Source organism: Dryobates pubescens, chromosome 1 (genome assembly GCF_014839835.1).
Source record: "Dryobates pubescens isolate bDryPub1 chromosome 1, bDryPub1.pri, whole genome shotgun sequence".
Lineage (NCBI taxonomy): Eukaryota > Metazoa > Chordata > Aves > Piciformes > Picidae > Dryobates > Dryobates pubescens.
The window spans coordinates 62,066,961-62,082,341 of NC_071612.1; the positions used below are offsets into that span (position 1 = coordinate 62,066,961).

The window sequence follows — 15,381 nt, forward strand, 5'->3', positions numbered from 1 at the left end:
CTGGGGACCAGGGAGGTGCTTGTTTCTTCAAGAGCCATGCAAAACGTGGGCAGACCAGTGCTCTTGGGCTTGAGTGGCCAGTTGAGTGAAGGTATTTCTTTAGAGATGGCATCAGTAGTGCTTGTACCCATTGCCTTCATCAGCTGTCACAGCTTTGCATCCTGAGGTGTGTCAGGCCCTGCCATCCTGACTCCCGTGGTGGACTGGTGCTGGGCCCCGCCAGGAGTGGGTACTCTCTTTGGCAGGACAGCTCCCTTTAGCTCCTTGGCACAGGCAGCTGCTGGCAGTGGCACCTGAATCACTCACTGTTCTAACATCTGTCAGAACCTGCTCTGTTGACCTGCCACCCATATGGCAGCACTGACCTTTGGAATTGAGAAGAAACAGGATCTTGTGTGCTTTTCTTCAACAGGAGCGGCTCTAGCCAGGCCTGGCAGGGACTGTGCTGTCTGTGCTGTGTTCTGTTTCACCTGAACACAGCAGTTTGGCGAATCCTGCTTGTAGAATTGGACAATCGCAGAATGTTTAGGTTGGAAAAGACCTCTAAGAGCAAGTGGCCTTCCAGTATCTGAAGGGGGCCTACAAGAAAGCTGGGGAGGGACTTTTTAGGGTGTCAGGTAGTGATAGGACTGGGGGAATGGATAAAAAATAGAAATGGGTAGATTTAAATGGGATGTTAGGAAGAAGCTCTTCACCATGAGGGTGGTGAGACACTGGAACAGGTTGCCCAGGGAGGTTGTAGAAGCCCCATCCCTGGAGGTTTTTAAGGCCAGGCTGGATGGGGCTCTGAGCAACCTGATCTAGTGTGAGGTGTCCCTGCCCATGGCAGGGAGGGGTTGGAACTGGATGATCCTTGAGGTCCCTTCCAACACTAACAATTGTGTGATTCTAAGTCCAACCATTAACCCAGCACTGCCAGGTTATCACTAAACCATTTTCCTAAGCAAAACTTCTATGTGTCTTTTAAGTACCTCCCTGGTTGGTGACTCCACCACTTCCCTGGGCAGCTTGTTCCAGGGCTTGACAACACTTTTGGGGAAGAAATTTTTCATAGTACCCAGCCTAAACCTTCCCTGGTGCAACCTGTCATATCACTTGTTACTTGGGAGAAAAGACTGACCCCCACCTGGCTCCAGCCTCCTTTTGGGAGTTGTAAGAGAGCGAGAAGGTCTCCCCTGAGCCACCTCTTCCCCAGGCTAAACAACCCCAGTTCCCTCAGCCATTCCTCAGAAGACTTGTCCTCTAGGTCCTTCAACTCTTTGGATGTGCTTCAGCACTGCAATGTTCATCCTGTAGTGAGTGGCCTAAAAAGTTGCTTTGTAGCAGCATGCAAGCCCCAGGTCCCCTAATGCTGGTCTGGCGGCACAACAGCCAAGCTGAACCACCGTGTCTGTATTACCCAGAGCAGGTTTGAGAGCATCAGGTTGCTGCCTGCCCCATTTTTCTCTATGCTCTGCTGCAACCATATTTTTTTCAGGGTGGAGGGAAAGATGGAAGTATTTCTCCTTTTGAATCTTGGCTTTGCCAGTCACCAGGAAATCCTCACCTTCCCTGCTGGTGGGAGGAAGAGGATGAAATTTTAGATCTCTGTTGAGGCAAGTGTTGTTTGCAGCCCTCCGCTTGATTGAGGGCAGCGTTGGAGAACAGCGCCTGGAACGATTTATTGGCAAAGCCTGCTTTGTTATCTGCATACTTTTGATGGCAGAGTAAGCATAGCAGACCAATAGTGGTGATTGTTTCCTTGAACAGCAGAGAGCTTTTGGCAGAAATACTTTGGATTAAAGATTAATTGCAAACTGTTGTTCAGCGAAAGTCCGTGATGTTTCTAGATGGTGGCGTTATCACGTTCCTAGCTGCACTTCAAATAGTGTCAGACAGCACAGTATGTTGGAGAGCTCTGTGTTAATCAAAGCAGATATCATATTGTTTGCCCACCCATATTGACAGTTTGATATCAGGAGTCAATTGGCGCCTGTGAAACGTGGAGAGATACCATAAGGAAATCCATTCGTGGCTCCTTGTGGTCTTGCATCTTTGTGGAGCCTGCTTGGAGGTTCCACACATCTCTTCTCCTAATCAGTGGTGGGCATTTTGCTAGAGAGGCTGTGCCAGGGGAGGTTTAGGCTGGATGTTAGGAAGAAGTTCTTCACAGAAAGAGTGATGTGCCATTGGAATGGGTTGCCCAGGGAGGTAGCGGAGTCACCATCACTGGAGGTGTTTGGGAAGAGATGGGGTGCTTGGTGCCATGGTTTAGTTGATTAGATGGTGTTGGATGATAGGTTGGACTCGATCTCAGAGGTCTTTTCCAGCCTGGTTCATGCCATGCCATGCCATGCCATGCCATGCCATTCTTTGCCTTGTGACTTACTGTCCTGTTATTTATTCAACAGGCTGTGCTGTCTCGGTGCCCTCAGAGTGACTTGTCCTTTTCTGGCAATCCAGGAAGCACAGTCGGAATGTGGGGAGACCATCGACAAGGCAACAGGATGGGGTCTTTTCGGTAAGCATTTGAACAGACTGCTTGTTTCAGCCATCTTCTTAAATACAGCAAGCCACAGAGCATTCTGTTTGTCAGTATTTCTACACATCCTCCCATAAGGAGACTAGTTTGCTTAAAAGCTCCAAGCTCCTTTTGGAGCTGGATGTGATTCCCAAAGAACAGGCAAGTTAAGGAACAGTGGAACTTTTACATTTTTATGACATTTTTTAACTGCCTTTTTCTTGTTTGTTTGTTTGTTTGTTTTCTTCTTTAGCAACAACTGTTCCTTCTCCACACCACCTTTTCTGGTGATAATTAGTTCAGCTCTTATAAGCTAAGGTGGTGATAGACCATATGGATTGTGGTCATGTTAAGAAGGGAAGCACCTGATAGTGTGATGTTGATTCTTTTCAGCCATGGTGCTTGCTTTAAGCTCAGAAGTGGGCATTTCATTTCAGTGCACACAGGATTTTGTGAAAACTTTGAGAGTTTAGCTCTCTCCATGAGGTTAAAGCAGACTGTATATCCCCATGGAGTCCCCAGGACAAGGAAGTCATGGATCTGGTGGAGTGGCCAGAGGAGGCCACAACAAAGATGCGAGTGTTTGAACCTCTCTGCTATGAGGCCAGGCTAAGAGACTTGGGGCTGTTCACCCTGGAGAAGAGAAGGCTCTGGAGAGGCCTTCTTGTGGCCTTTCAGTACTTAAAGGAGCCAATAAGAAGGATGGGGACAATCTTTTTAGCAGGGCCTGTAGCGGCAGGACAAGAGGGAGATCTAAGCTACAAAGAAGGAAGAAATTTTTTGCAATGAGGATGGTGAAACACAGGCACAGATTGTCCAGGGAAGTGGCAGATGCACCATCCTTGGAAACATTCAAGGCCAAGTTGGACAGGGCTCTGAGCAACCAGCACCAGTTGAAGATGTCACTGCTCACTGCAGGGTAATTGATCTAGATGACCTTTAGATGTCCCCTCCAACCCAAACCATTCTGTTCTATTTTCTTGACCATGCTCCTTCATAAGACATTTTTAAATGTCATTGGAACTGTTTTCAAGATTCCTGTACAACTGGACCTGCTCAGCATCAGATTTTTATGGTTTATGTTCCTCTGGTTGGTACTAGGCTCTGTTTCCAAGAGGGCCCTGGCTGTAAAGAAAACCACAACAAAACAACAAACAAAATGGAGGCACCAAGTACTGCTGTGCATAATTCCTTCATCCTTTACTCACGTGTCTACCTCAGTTACTTGAATATCAGCATGATAAAGGCACTTCCTCATGTCATACCTCAGGTTTCTGCAATAAGAATACTTGACAGAAGTGTCCAGCGGTGATGTGTTGAGAAAGCTGATGACATTTGGGCTGCAAAAGCTAGAATGTGTCTTAACAGTATTGCTAGGAGCGTGATTGTGTTTTGTGATGGGATCAGTAGTGCTGTTGTGCTGATTTTTCAAGTGGGTTTTATTGGCATCCTGGTTTAGTGGGTGGGGAATTCTAGCTTTGAACAAAGTTTAAATTAACTGCTCTGTAGGGTGGTGAAGCAGGGGCATGTAGCTGAGGAAATGTGTGTTGGGTTTGATTAACTCTGCAGACGTCCCCTTGTGTTCTGCTGGTGAGTGATTCTGTCGAGAAACTCTTGAGAAGAATGTGACTTGCTGTAGTTGCTAAGGAGTTGCCCACTGATTTGGGCAGCATTCAGTGTTATTTTAAAATGTGGTGTTACTCTGTTTTGTTTCCTTTTTTAATGTATTTGAGCCTCACCATCAGGTAGCTCTACCTCAAAATAAAACCAGAAAAAACCCAACAACCAAAACAACTCACTAAGTTTTGGAAGACTGTCTTAACAGGAAACCTCTTCCTGCATGGTTGTATGCAGGTGTCAGGAGAGCTCCTGGCTGTGGTGCTGTAAACTTGGTGTAAGACAGCCAGTCTGGAGGCACGAGCACAGGATCATCCTGAGCCGTGATTGTTGGCATATTCCTGTGGGGCATGTTCCTGTGGGGCATCCTCAAAGCCTGAACTGACAGCTTTCAGCATTTTACCAGTTTAGACTCCAGCACAAGGAAGCAAAACCCAAGTCTCTGAAGTATGTTAATAGAGCATGTTTGGTAACCTGTACTATTATGTGCCTCAGGATGACGTGTTCAGTTAGCAGTTTGTCATACTGCCTGGAGAGCTTAAGCTCAAGTGGTTCCTCGCAGACGTGTGCTGGTGATGCTAATGAACAAACACACCAGCTGCTGGAACCTGGAGCAGCTGCTGAGCTGTGTGCAGTGCAGGATGCTGTGGATTGCTGCCATCTTTAACCCATTAATATTGCAGGTATTCCCTGTTGAGTGCTTCTGGAAATTGTGCTGAAATGGGAGCACCCAAGTTTACTTTCTCACACCTGTCGTATGCTGCCTCATCTTAAACTGCCACACATCAATATCTTCTGCGGATCTTAGACTGTTACACAGCTCTAGAACAGTTTAGAGAAGAGTGTGCTGCTGTGTAGATTTCAGACTCTTAAGCACGTTATGAATAATACTGTCTTTATTTCTACAGTGGGAGCCAAGAAGAAAGGTTTGCTCCCGGGTGGAACAGGGAATATCCTCCTTCCCTTGATAGTCTTGGTCAAGAAAGACACTCTGGCAACTTCTCTGGCAGAGAATCACTTCCTTTTGATATCCAGGCACTCACAGGCCTCCTCAATCCTCAGTTTGCCAACAGAGAGGAACCTTCTTTCAGCTTTGGAGCTAGAGATGGACCACGTAGTGACTTCAGAGGTGGGGAGGGGCACCATGATTTCAGGGGCAGAGATTTTCCCCCATCTGACTTCCAGGGCAGAGGAGAGTCTCAGATGGATTTCAGAGGCAGGGAGCCACCCTCTTCTGAGTATAGGAGCAGGGATATGTACTCTGGGGACTTCCAGGAGAGAGAGGGGCCACCTATGGACTTCAGAGGCGGGGACATGCCCTCAGTGGATTACAGGAACAGGGACACGTTCCGTATGAACTACAGGGATAGGGAAGCACATAATATGGATTACAGGGGCAGAGATGAACCGCCATCAGACTTCAGGGGAAGGGGGTCTTTTGATCTCGACTTCAGAGGTCGAGATGGATCTCATTCAGACTTTAGGGCAAGAGATGTGCCTGAGTTAGACTACAGGGGCAGAGAGCATTCCTATTCAGACTTCAGAAACAGGGATGTACCTGATCTGGACTTCAGGGGTGTGGGCACCTCTGATTTGGACTTCAGAAACAGAAATGCACCATCGTCAGACTTCAGAAGTAGGCACAGGTCCCGGTCTGATCAGGATTTTAGGAGCAGAGATGTGCCTCCTCCTATGGACTTTTCAGATAGGGAGATGCCTCCTGTGGATCAAAGCCTTGTAGATTTTAGGCGTAACCAATCTACTGCACCTTTAGCAGAAAGAGAGGGCTCTGGTTTAAGTACCAGCAAGAGAGAGGAGTCTGCACTTGGTCTAGATAGGACTCCCTTTGGTAGCCAAAAAGGAGACTTTCAACATTCAGAAACATCAGCCAGAGAAGAGGAGTCCCTTGGACTGGGCCTTGAAGACGACTCTTCACACAATTTCCAAAATAGCCGTGGACCTCTTCCTACTCTTCAGGACCAAGAGGAGCAGCCTGAGACCTTTGCTAACAAGCAGCAACAGCTTTCTGGGGGGGAGCAGCAAGGATCCGATTCTGATCTTGGGTTAAAGGGTGACGGTGACCTGGATTTCCTTGGAAGGCAAGATACTGACTACCGGAACATTGAGTATCGCGACGTGGATCACCGGCTGCCAGGGCACCAGATGTTTGACTATGAGCATGGCAAGTCCTTTTCAGAAGGAAAACCCAGCAAAGATTCTAGGCCCTATAAGAGCCTTCAGGTAGGTGGTTTTTGTCAAGTGATGTTTCTGTTAAATATGTGTGGGCCAGAGAATGGAAGGAGCTGGGAAGAAGCCTCCTATTCATAACACATTAGTTCTATCCCGATTCACCATCCTTCTCTAAGACCATCCTCGTGCTCCAGGTTGTTTTAATGGGCACCCTTTCTGTCTCAGAAATACTTCCCTCTCAAGAGAAATGCAGTTTAGCAAGATTTGGTTCAGAAAGCTCCTAAAGTCAAAAGGACCAGACAGAGGGAGTGTGCTGGGGGAAGGAAGTACATAGAAGAACTTACTTTGTTATTTTTGTTATATTGCTTATGAGCACCACAAGAGAAGCTACAGGCTTGGGTGGACCTGTTAGGATGGTACAGCTGTTCTCCTGCATGCTTTGCTTTCCTTCAGTGTCAGCTGCGAAAGCTGAAGGTAATAGTAACTACTAAGATAGTAACTCCTCTGGAATTTTCATCTCCCACTGCTGGAAAGCAGAGAGAGGTGACATGCCTGGTTTGTTTTCCTGGACCTGGATCTCATTGTCCAGCTTGGTGAGCATATGAGGCTAGCAACACATTTGGAGTTCTAATCCTCCACAGCTCTCTGAATTTTTCACAGTGCTGTGGGTAAAGATTTGAGGCAGGCTGCTTATGAGCCTCTGCTTGTGAATGACACCTTTCTTGGTTTTGTTACTGCTTGTGTATCTTGTGAGCTACCATCACTCATTTGTCAAAACCATCTTGATTGTGTGAACTCAAGGACCAAGACTACCGGACCTGTCCCAAGTATGTGAAGCCAAGCAAGCTCATTCGGCTTGGAGGAGTGCCCGAGACTGCCACAAAGGATGATGTAAGTGGGAGGGTTTTCATCCACAAACTTCTGTCAGGGGGTTCTAAAAGTACCATTTGGAAGCTTGGTTAATGTAGTTCAGGTGGTCTCATTTTCCCTTGGGAGAAGCTGGATATAGAAGTCATTGCAGGGCTGTCAGCCCATGGCTTGGACAGCAGCACTCTGCACTGGGTTAGGAACTGGCTGGAGGGCCGAGCCGAGAGAGTGGTGGTGAATGGTGCCACATCCAGCTGGCAGCCAGTCACTAGTGGTGTGCCCCAGGGATCAGTGCTGGGCCCCATCCTATTCAATATCTTTATTGATGATCTGGATGAGGGGATTGAGTCCACCAGTAGTAAGTTTGCAGATGACAGCAAGTTGGGAGCAGATGTTGATCTGTTAGAGGGCAGAAGAGCTCTGCAGAGCGACCTTGACAGGCTGGACAGATGGGCAGAGTCCAACATGATGTCATTTAACAAGTCCAAGTGCTGGGTGCTGCACTTTGGTCACAAAAACCCCATGCAGCACTACAGGCTGGGGTCAGAGTGGCTGGAGAGTGGCCAGGCAGAAAGGGACCTGGGGGTACTGGTTGACAGCCAGCTGAACATGAACCAGCAGTGTGCCTAGTTGGCCAAGGCAGCCAATGGCATCCTGGCCTGCATTGGAAGTAGTGTGGCCAGCAGAAGCAGGGAAGTCATTGTGCCCCTGTACTCAGCACCGGTTGGGCCACACCTTGAGTCCTGTGTCCAGTTCTGGGCCCCTTAATTTAAGGACATGGAGACACTTGAACATGTCCAGAGAAGGGCAACAAGGCTGGTGAGAGGCCTTGAGCACAAGCCCTATGAGGAGAGGCTGAGGGAGCTGGGGTTGTTTAGCCTGGAGAAGAGGAGATCAGGGGAGATCTTACTGCTCTCTACAGCTACCTGAAGAGAGGTTGTAGCCAGGAGGGGGTTGGTCTCTTCTCCCAGGCAACCAGCACCAGAACAAGAGGACACAGTCTCAAGCTGTACCAGGGGAGGTTTAGGCTTGAGGTGAGAAGAAAGTTCTTCACAGAGAGAGTTATTTGCTGTTGGAATGGGCTGCCCAGGGAGGTGGTGGAGTCACCATCCCTGGAGGTGTTCAATATTGGATGTGGCACCTGAAGCCATGGTTTAGTTACTCATGAGGTGTTGGGTGATAGGTTGGGCTTGATGATCTCTGAGGTCTTTTCCAGCCTTATTGATTCTATGATTTATCTGAGTTTTCTGGTTTTGAGGGAGTCTGGAAGTTAGAGTTTTTTCTTTTGCAGTCACCTGTGGGATGTTGGTGGCCAAAAGCCTTGATCCAGTCTCTTTTGAACGTGCCTTACTTCCACCATTGCTTCATACGTACCAAATACCGTGATTACTTTGTTGCTGTATTTTGGGCTCTGGAGACATGTAGTGTCTGGGTGAACTTGCTCATTTATGATTACTTGAAATTACTTAAATGAGATCTTAGAAGGATAGAAAAGACGTCAGCTGCTGCTGCTAATTTTAGTGGAAAACCCAAAAATATAACCCAGGCCAGAAGGTGAAAGAAGCTCCTTTTCCACACCTTCCACTTTGAATTGGGATATTTATCTGGTGGCAGTTCCAGACATGAGAACCCCGGCATGCAACAGTTTTTTTGCTAGGGTTAAGCTGTGATGCTCAGAGCTCCGAGGCTTGGTACTGGAGACCTCATGGCAGAAACTTTGTTCATCAGAGGGTAATACTCAGAACAGTCTGCCCATGGCTCTGGAGTTTCTTAAAGGCAGTAAGACATCTTTGACCTTAAATAACTCTCAGAGGCGAACTGCCTGGCCAAAACCAGCATAAAGACCTTCTGTACAGTGAAATTGTGGTGTAAATTATGCTCACTCATTTAAACAAACCCCAAAAATATTGCCCCAAACTCAATAAGCAGTTCTCAGGTTCCTCTGAAACTTGACCAGGAAAAGGTGTCAGTTTGTAACAGAGTTAACCTCAAGAGAAAACTCCTGGGGACAGAGATGTGGGTTAGCAAGTGCTTTGCTTTCTGAGGTTTGGTTTTGGAGACTCAGATGAATCTTGGTTTTCCTGCAGATTCTCAATGCTTTCCGAGGGCCTGATGGGACACCTGTGAAGGACTTGAGGCTGAAGGATTACAGTTCAGGTGAGAATGCTTTGCCAGTGCTTCTGGGTTCAAGTTTTCAAAAGGCTGTTTTTCACTCAGGCAGTTTGGTTCAAGCCTTTGCTGCCATAATCCAGATGTTTTCAAATGAAAACACCCACTGAGTAGTTTGTTTTCTTGTCTTCAACACTGATGGCTGTGCTGGCTGCTACTTCAGAGGTGAAGCATGGGTCCTTGCTGCCTCTAGAGAGACGCAGGAGCAGCAGGAGAAAGTGAGGCTGTTCTAACAGCCATCAAGAGTAAAGCCAATGCTGACATGGGACAGCAGGTTAATTCCTTAGTAGTTTGTTGTGTTTTTTAAAGTTATTATTAAATCCTGTTGGATCACTCTACATCTTGTTTCTGAGATGGTCTTACTGTGGAACGTGTCCCGCACAAGGTTCCCCAGGAAGCCTCATACATTCTAATGTTTCTCCTTCAGTAACAGGAAACTGTTACCCTTCTTAGACATGAAGACAGGTTTTGGTTTGTTTTTTTTAACAAAAAGAAAGAAAAAGTAAGTTTTATCAGCACATATTCAAATACTGGGTCTGGATGCTCTTCCTCCTTCGAAGAATAAAGTTTTGCTGTTACTTCTGATCAGTGCGTAGGATTCTGAAGAAGGAAAGCTTTTACAAGGCTGCTTTGTGAGAAAGGTGTACTGGAGCAAAGATGTGCGATGGTAGGAAATGCAGGGTGAGTCCTGGGGATTGGTCTGGATAATACTGGTAGGAAATAACCTGGAAACCAGTACTTTTTAATCAATTCCTTGTAATTAAACCTGGGAAAGCAGGGGCTTCTACTTTCATCAGTGCTTTTTCTTGTTTACCGGCCTGGGTTGCGCTTGAGTTGGCTGAAATTCTTGGTGTCGATACATTATATAAAGGCTTCCTATGTGTTTAGTAACAGGGGAGAGGAACTGGGGCAGTTGGGTATTTCTCAAGTATATTTTTGTTTCTGGAAGCTGTCAAAGGAGATTTCACAACCTTCCTGTGAACCTTTGAACTGAAGAACACCCCTGTGTCACGTAATCTGGTCTGGCCCAACAAGCAGAGCTTAAGGGGCATGGTCAGGCTTTCTTGCTTCCTTTCCTCTTCTCTAAGCATAGCACAGCGTGGCTGTTGTCACCCAGTGACTGAACCCAGTAGTTGTGACACGTTCACTTTCTGCTTGTGCTGATGTGATTGGTCAGGTGTTTTCCTGAAACACATCACTTCTCAGTAATAAATCAACTTGAACAGAGAGTCTCTTCTTAATTATCTTCTTGTGTATGTTATTAGGACTTACTGCCCTCATTAGAGAACCGTTCTCTCCTTCCATTCCCCGTTTCAAAGGCTACTCAGGATGAGACAAGTGTCTGAAGTTACCTGCAGAAGCTCTGGTATCTGCTGGTGGTCACATGAAACATGGGGGTTGCAGTTTTCTGTTGTCTGTTTCAGTCTGTCTCCTCAGCTGCAAAATTGTTGTTTTGATGTTTTGTTTTTGGGGGTTTTTTTAAGGTTTTTCTGGCAATTGTGAGGAGGGAAGGAATGAAGTTAAAATTAGCTGATAATTTATGGGCTATTTAAAGCTGTTGTTTAACCCTGTCCCGTCAACGTCAGTAATTTAAGTAGTGTAGCAGGTTTCATGGGTGATCCAGAGACTTTGTTTTGCAGTATGTCCTGAGGCTGCAAATGCAGCTGCTGATTTAAACAGCTTCTGGTCCTTCTTACGCAAGATGGATCTGTCTAGGACAATAAAAGCCTTCCTGAATTGTGAAAACAACTTCCTGAAGCCGGCTGACTAGAAGCTGTGGTAAATTTAGTCCAGCTTTTCACATTAGGTCATCCTGTAGAGAAGTGTGTGAAGTTGAATTTGTGTTAACTTGTGCAAAATGAAGCCTGTTTGAAACTAGAGGCCACTTATGGGCTAAACAATGCTTTGAGGATGGGGTGCATGTGGAAGTACTTACAGGAGTTAATCCATAGGCTGGACTGATGGTCTCTCTCCGATCCCGCTGGGCCCGCTGGCTCGGTTGCTCTGTCAGCTCTAGGGGACAACAGCAGCCTGACCCAGAAGTCATGCTAAGCTTGTCTGGATGGGTTGTGTATTTCTGAGTGCTGTCCAGAAATGTTAAAAATAACATTAATCATGAGTCTGCATGTTGAGTGTGTTTAAGAGGAGAATGCCTGCAGCTGCTGTGGAACAATGACCAACGTAACAAATAACAACGCAATTAACTCAAAATAAGTGAGGTTCAGCTCAGTTTCACAAAAAGATAACGCTTCTCATAAAGCTTAGCTCAGCAGCTTCAGCATGATGATTCCACTCTATGATCTTTCACAAGACTCCTTCTGTTTTTTTTTTGGGGGGGGGGGGGAAATATGTGGTTGATTTCCTTGGAAAAAGCAGTTCAACTTCTTTTTAAAGCCCTTTCTTTTTCCATACTGCATATGTGCTAAGGGAAGCATATTTTCACTGAAGGTTGTGCTGAGCATGGAACGCTGTTCTTAATATACCTGGTGTGATTTTGGTATGTGTTCAAGCTGTTTATTCTTTAGATTTTTTTTTCATCTCAAGCCCACAGACTGAAATGGTAGCTAGATTTTAAACAAGACGGTGAAAAGAGAGACCTTCAAATGTGGCATAGTGATTCTATTTAAATCAAAAAGGCAGATATTTACAGACAGTGACAAAATATCACAGTCAGACTTCATAGTATTACCTTAGACAACATTAACTTGTAATTTTCATCAGTTAGATTTTTGAATTGGTGCCTGTATGTTCAGACTGAAAGTATCAGATCCATTTGTGAAGGGAGGAGGACTTCTTCCAACGCAAGCTGTAAGCCTTGGCAGAAATAACTGTCCTAGGTTGGCTTATCTTTCAGCTTGTCTTTTCAAGTGTGTTTGGACATGCCTGTGCAGTTAATCATTACAAAGGATAAACCCTGAGGTGACAGTGGAATCTGCTCAAAGACCATCAGCTAGCTGCTGTAGTCTGCAGTATCTCTGGTGCCTCTTGCTGCCTGTTGCGGATGTTGTGCTGCTTAGACACTAGCAGTGATGAGTTGCCAGCAGCTCCCTGCGAAGGGGTTGTCAGTAATGGCTTGTGAGCTCCCCCTGTCCTGTCTGGAGGCTCTTGCCGCTGCTTTCACATAGCTTTGCAGTGTGGGCCTCCCTCTGTGGAGCCATCAGCACAGTGTGTAAGAGCACCAGGCTACTGGTGACACAGTGTCTGTCATTCTCTTGTTACTATCCATGCGCTGGCACTGGTGATGACTGCTGGGAACTTGAAACCGATACCTTTTGACCTTTGAGTAGTCAGTAACATGGACACACCTTGTCTTGGGTTTGATTTCGATCATGTCTTAAGCTTATTTCCTGCCTGATTCACATCCAGCTTTATTTCTCTTTTCCTGACTAATGTCAGACATAAGCAAAGTCCGAGATAGCATCTCGAGTGTCTGCTGTGCACAGAACTCTTTGGCTGAACACGCACGAACGCCCTGGAGAAGAGAGCACATGGAGCTATCTTTATCTTAAAGGGTTGCTTATGATGAGTACTTTGCCCTTAAAAGATGCTGCAGAGATATCCAAGTAGTAAGTGAAAACATGAAGTGTACTCTGAGCCTTCTGTTCAGTTTGTTCTCCTGGACGCAGTCTGTGGTGGGACAAGATTGGAACATGTGTTTTCCAACCAGGATTCATGTTAGGGTTGGTACCAGCAGTTGGGAAATGCTATTCAGGGAAAGTGAGCCTGAGAAATTGCTGGCAGCCCATGAAGCTTTTCTAGCTTACTCTACAAGCCTTTCTGGGGAACTGTTTTTGCTGAGCTGAGAGAACATGGTGGAGAATGGACACTGACCAAGATGGAGAGCAGCATGTGCGGAGAGGAGCTCTGTGAAGTGGACCTGGAGGGACAAGGTGAGCTGGATTACAGTCTGAAGGAGGAGTGAGGTCTATCCCAGTCCCTTTAGGTACCCTCTATATTAGTCCAGGATTTGGTTTTGTTAACCCTTTTCTGACCCTTCTGAGGGTTCACTTTTGAGCCCTGGGTGGGGATGTGGGAACGCAGTTCTCCACCCCTGAGGAGCAAAGCAAGCATGGAAGTGGTTAGCTGGGGCAGAGAGGAATTTTCTGAAAAGCAGTGTTGTGTGGAGCCAGAGAGATGTCCACATGGATATGAGGGCTTATGCTAAAGGACAGGCATCCTCCTGAGGTGGAGATACCTTCAGGAAATGTTGTATAACTGAAAATGTGACTGACCAGCAGCTATTCAATGGCAGCTGCCTGCTCCATTTTGGAAAGCAAATGTACTTTACTGCTTGCTTAGCTGCCGCCTTGCACTGGCTTTTATTTGTTGTTTCATTTCTGCCTGGCCCTTACCTGGTGCTTGGAACCGCCCCCCTCATCCCACTCGTTGTTAAGCTGCCTTGGCCAAGTCCTAGAAGAAACTGGATTATCTTGATTGTTCTCACTAAGCTCTGCTGCATTGGTGCCCTGTTAAATATTAATAAGCCCCTTAGATAAATTTGTAAAAGGTGCCTTTCCCCCCCCCCCCCCTTTCCCCCCCAGTGCAGTCTTGTACATCAGAGCAGTGAGTCATTGGTTTCAGGAATATTTCAGGAAGCCCCTGAAATGTAAAATTATGCTCTTTAGTGTTGCATATTGCTAAAATAATCTAAGGGCCAGAAGTTTAAACTTCATAATGGAAGAATTGGTAGGTATTTTTGAGTGGTTCACCTTGCTGTATCTATGTTCCCTTTTTTTCTGTGGCTGGAGTGCAGCCTAAGGCAGTGAGATTTCCTCCCCCTTGCAGCAGAGCTCTTGTGCTGGCTGGCATGGCTGTGCCCTTGTCTGGCCTGTTTGTAGCTCCCTCACTGTGGCTGTGTGTGTATGGGCTTTTGGCTCTTGAAGGTCAGAAGTGCTGGTGAAGTACCAGCTCCTGCACACCACAGGTGCCTGGGTAGGGTTGGAGAGCTGAGCTGCTGCTCTGCATGGGGATGTTTCTAGAAGTGTGCAGCAGGTCTGTGCTAAACTGGTACCTTTTGTTTTCTTTCAGGAGTGATGCAGTGCCCTTGGGGAAAACCCTTTGCAGGGTGGATTTGTGACCACCTAGTGACTTCTGCATGATGAGGGCTTGGTACCAGCCCTGTGGGATTTGGTTAGGAGTAGATCTGACAAGAGCTTAGGTCCTTTGGTTTGGTGCAAAGAACATGCTGTGAGTTGATGTCAGATGTCTCTAACACACACAGAGGTGCGTCTTGGCTGTTGTGCTGATGGTACAGAAGACAACTTGACTCATCATCAAGGCTGGTGCTAGTGCACCACAGGAAGCCTTAATCTCCTGTTGCTGTCTTTAGTGAATGTGTTTAGTACAGTGAGGATGGTGTGGTTCATGTGGCACACTCTACTGTGTCAGCCATGAATAAAGGCACACAAGTCTCAGGCATTTGCTGAGAGCAGGAGGACTGTGACCTCACATGATGCTGTAGAATATACAGAGTTTCCTCCCGAGGCATGACTAGATCAGCTGAGTTCATCAGTCTAGAAGGGCTCACCTTTTGCAAGCTGGGGAAATATCTTCAGTGCTGATCTACATGAAGTAATTGATTTTTGTTTGTAGCCAGAATAGCCTGGTGAGGAGTGAAAAAGCACTTAGCTGGAATTAGTTCATGGTCGTCAATGCCAGTCCTAGCCAGTTTTCCCAGCTGTGTGGGCAGTAGGCTTTTGGCTAGTCTTGCTTGATTTCAGGGCAGCAGTGGAAGGAAGTGTCTTGGAAGCAGAAGGCATTCTTGCCTGCCTTTCCTCATCTGTGATGTGGTGGCTTAGGAAATACGAAGTACAAATCTGCTACCACAATACAAGTCAGTATTTGTGGTGGCAATCAGCCTTGGTTCAGGGTTACAAGGCTGTTCAGTAGGAAAGGCAGCGCACACTGATCCATAAAACATGCTCACAGCCTTTTTGATGTGCAGCATCCTCTCTGTAAGCATTTTTACAAACCTGCTCACCCTTTCTGCACAAAACTCCCAAGGCTTTTTGCAGCGTGCTGACACGATTGCATTGATT

General features: G+C 46.5%; 1 protein-coding gene across 2 annotated transcripts in view; it reads left to right on the top strand.

Annotated features, from left to right (window-relative positions):
- The first annotated feature begins 2,403 nt into the window (after positions 1 to 2,403).
- Positions 2,404 to 15,381, top strand: part of RBM6 (RNA binding motif protein 6) — a 57,792-nt gene continuing 44,814 nt past the window's right edge. For both annotated transcript variants that reach the window (XM_009907642.2, XM_054166963.1), the window contains exons 1-4: positions 2,404 to 2,500; positions 5,026 to 6,358; positions 7,109 to 7,198; positions 9,262 to 9,331. In XM_009907642.2, coding sequence (XP_009905944.2) covers positions 2,457 to 2,500; positions 5,026 to 6,358; positions 7,109 to 7,198; positions 9,262 to 9,331 — 1,537 coding nt within the window. In that variant the 5' untranslated portion in view covers positions 2,404 to 2,456. The remainder of the gene's footprint in view (positions 2,501 to 5,025; positions 6,359 to 7,108; positions 7,199 to 9,261; positions 9,332 to 15,381) is intronic.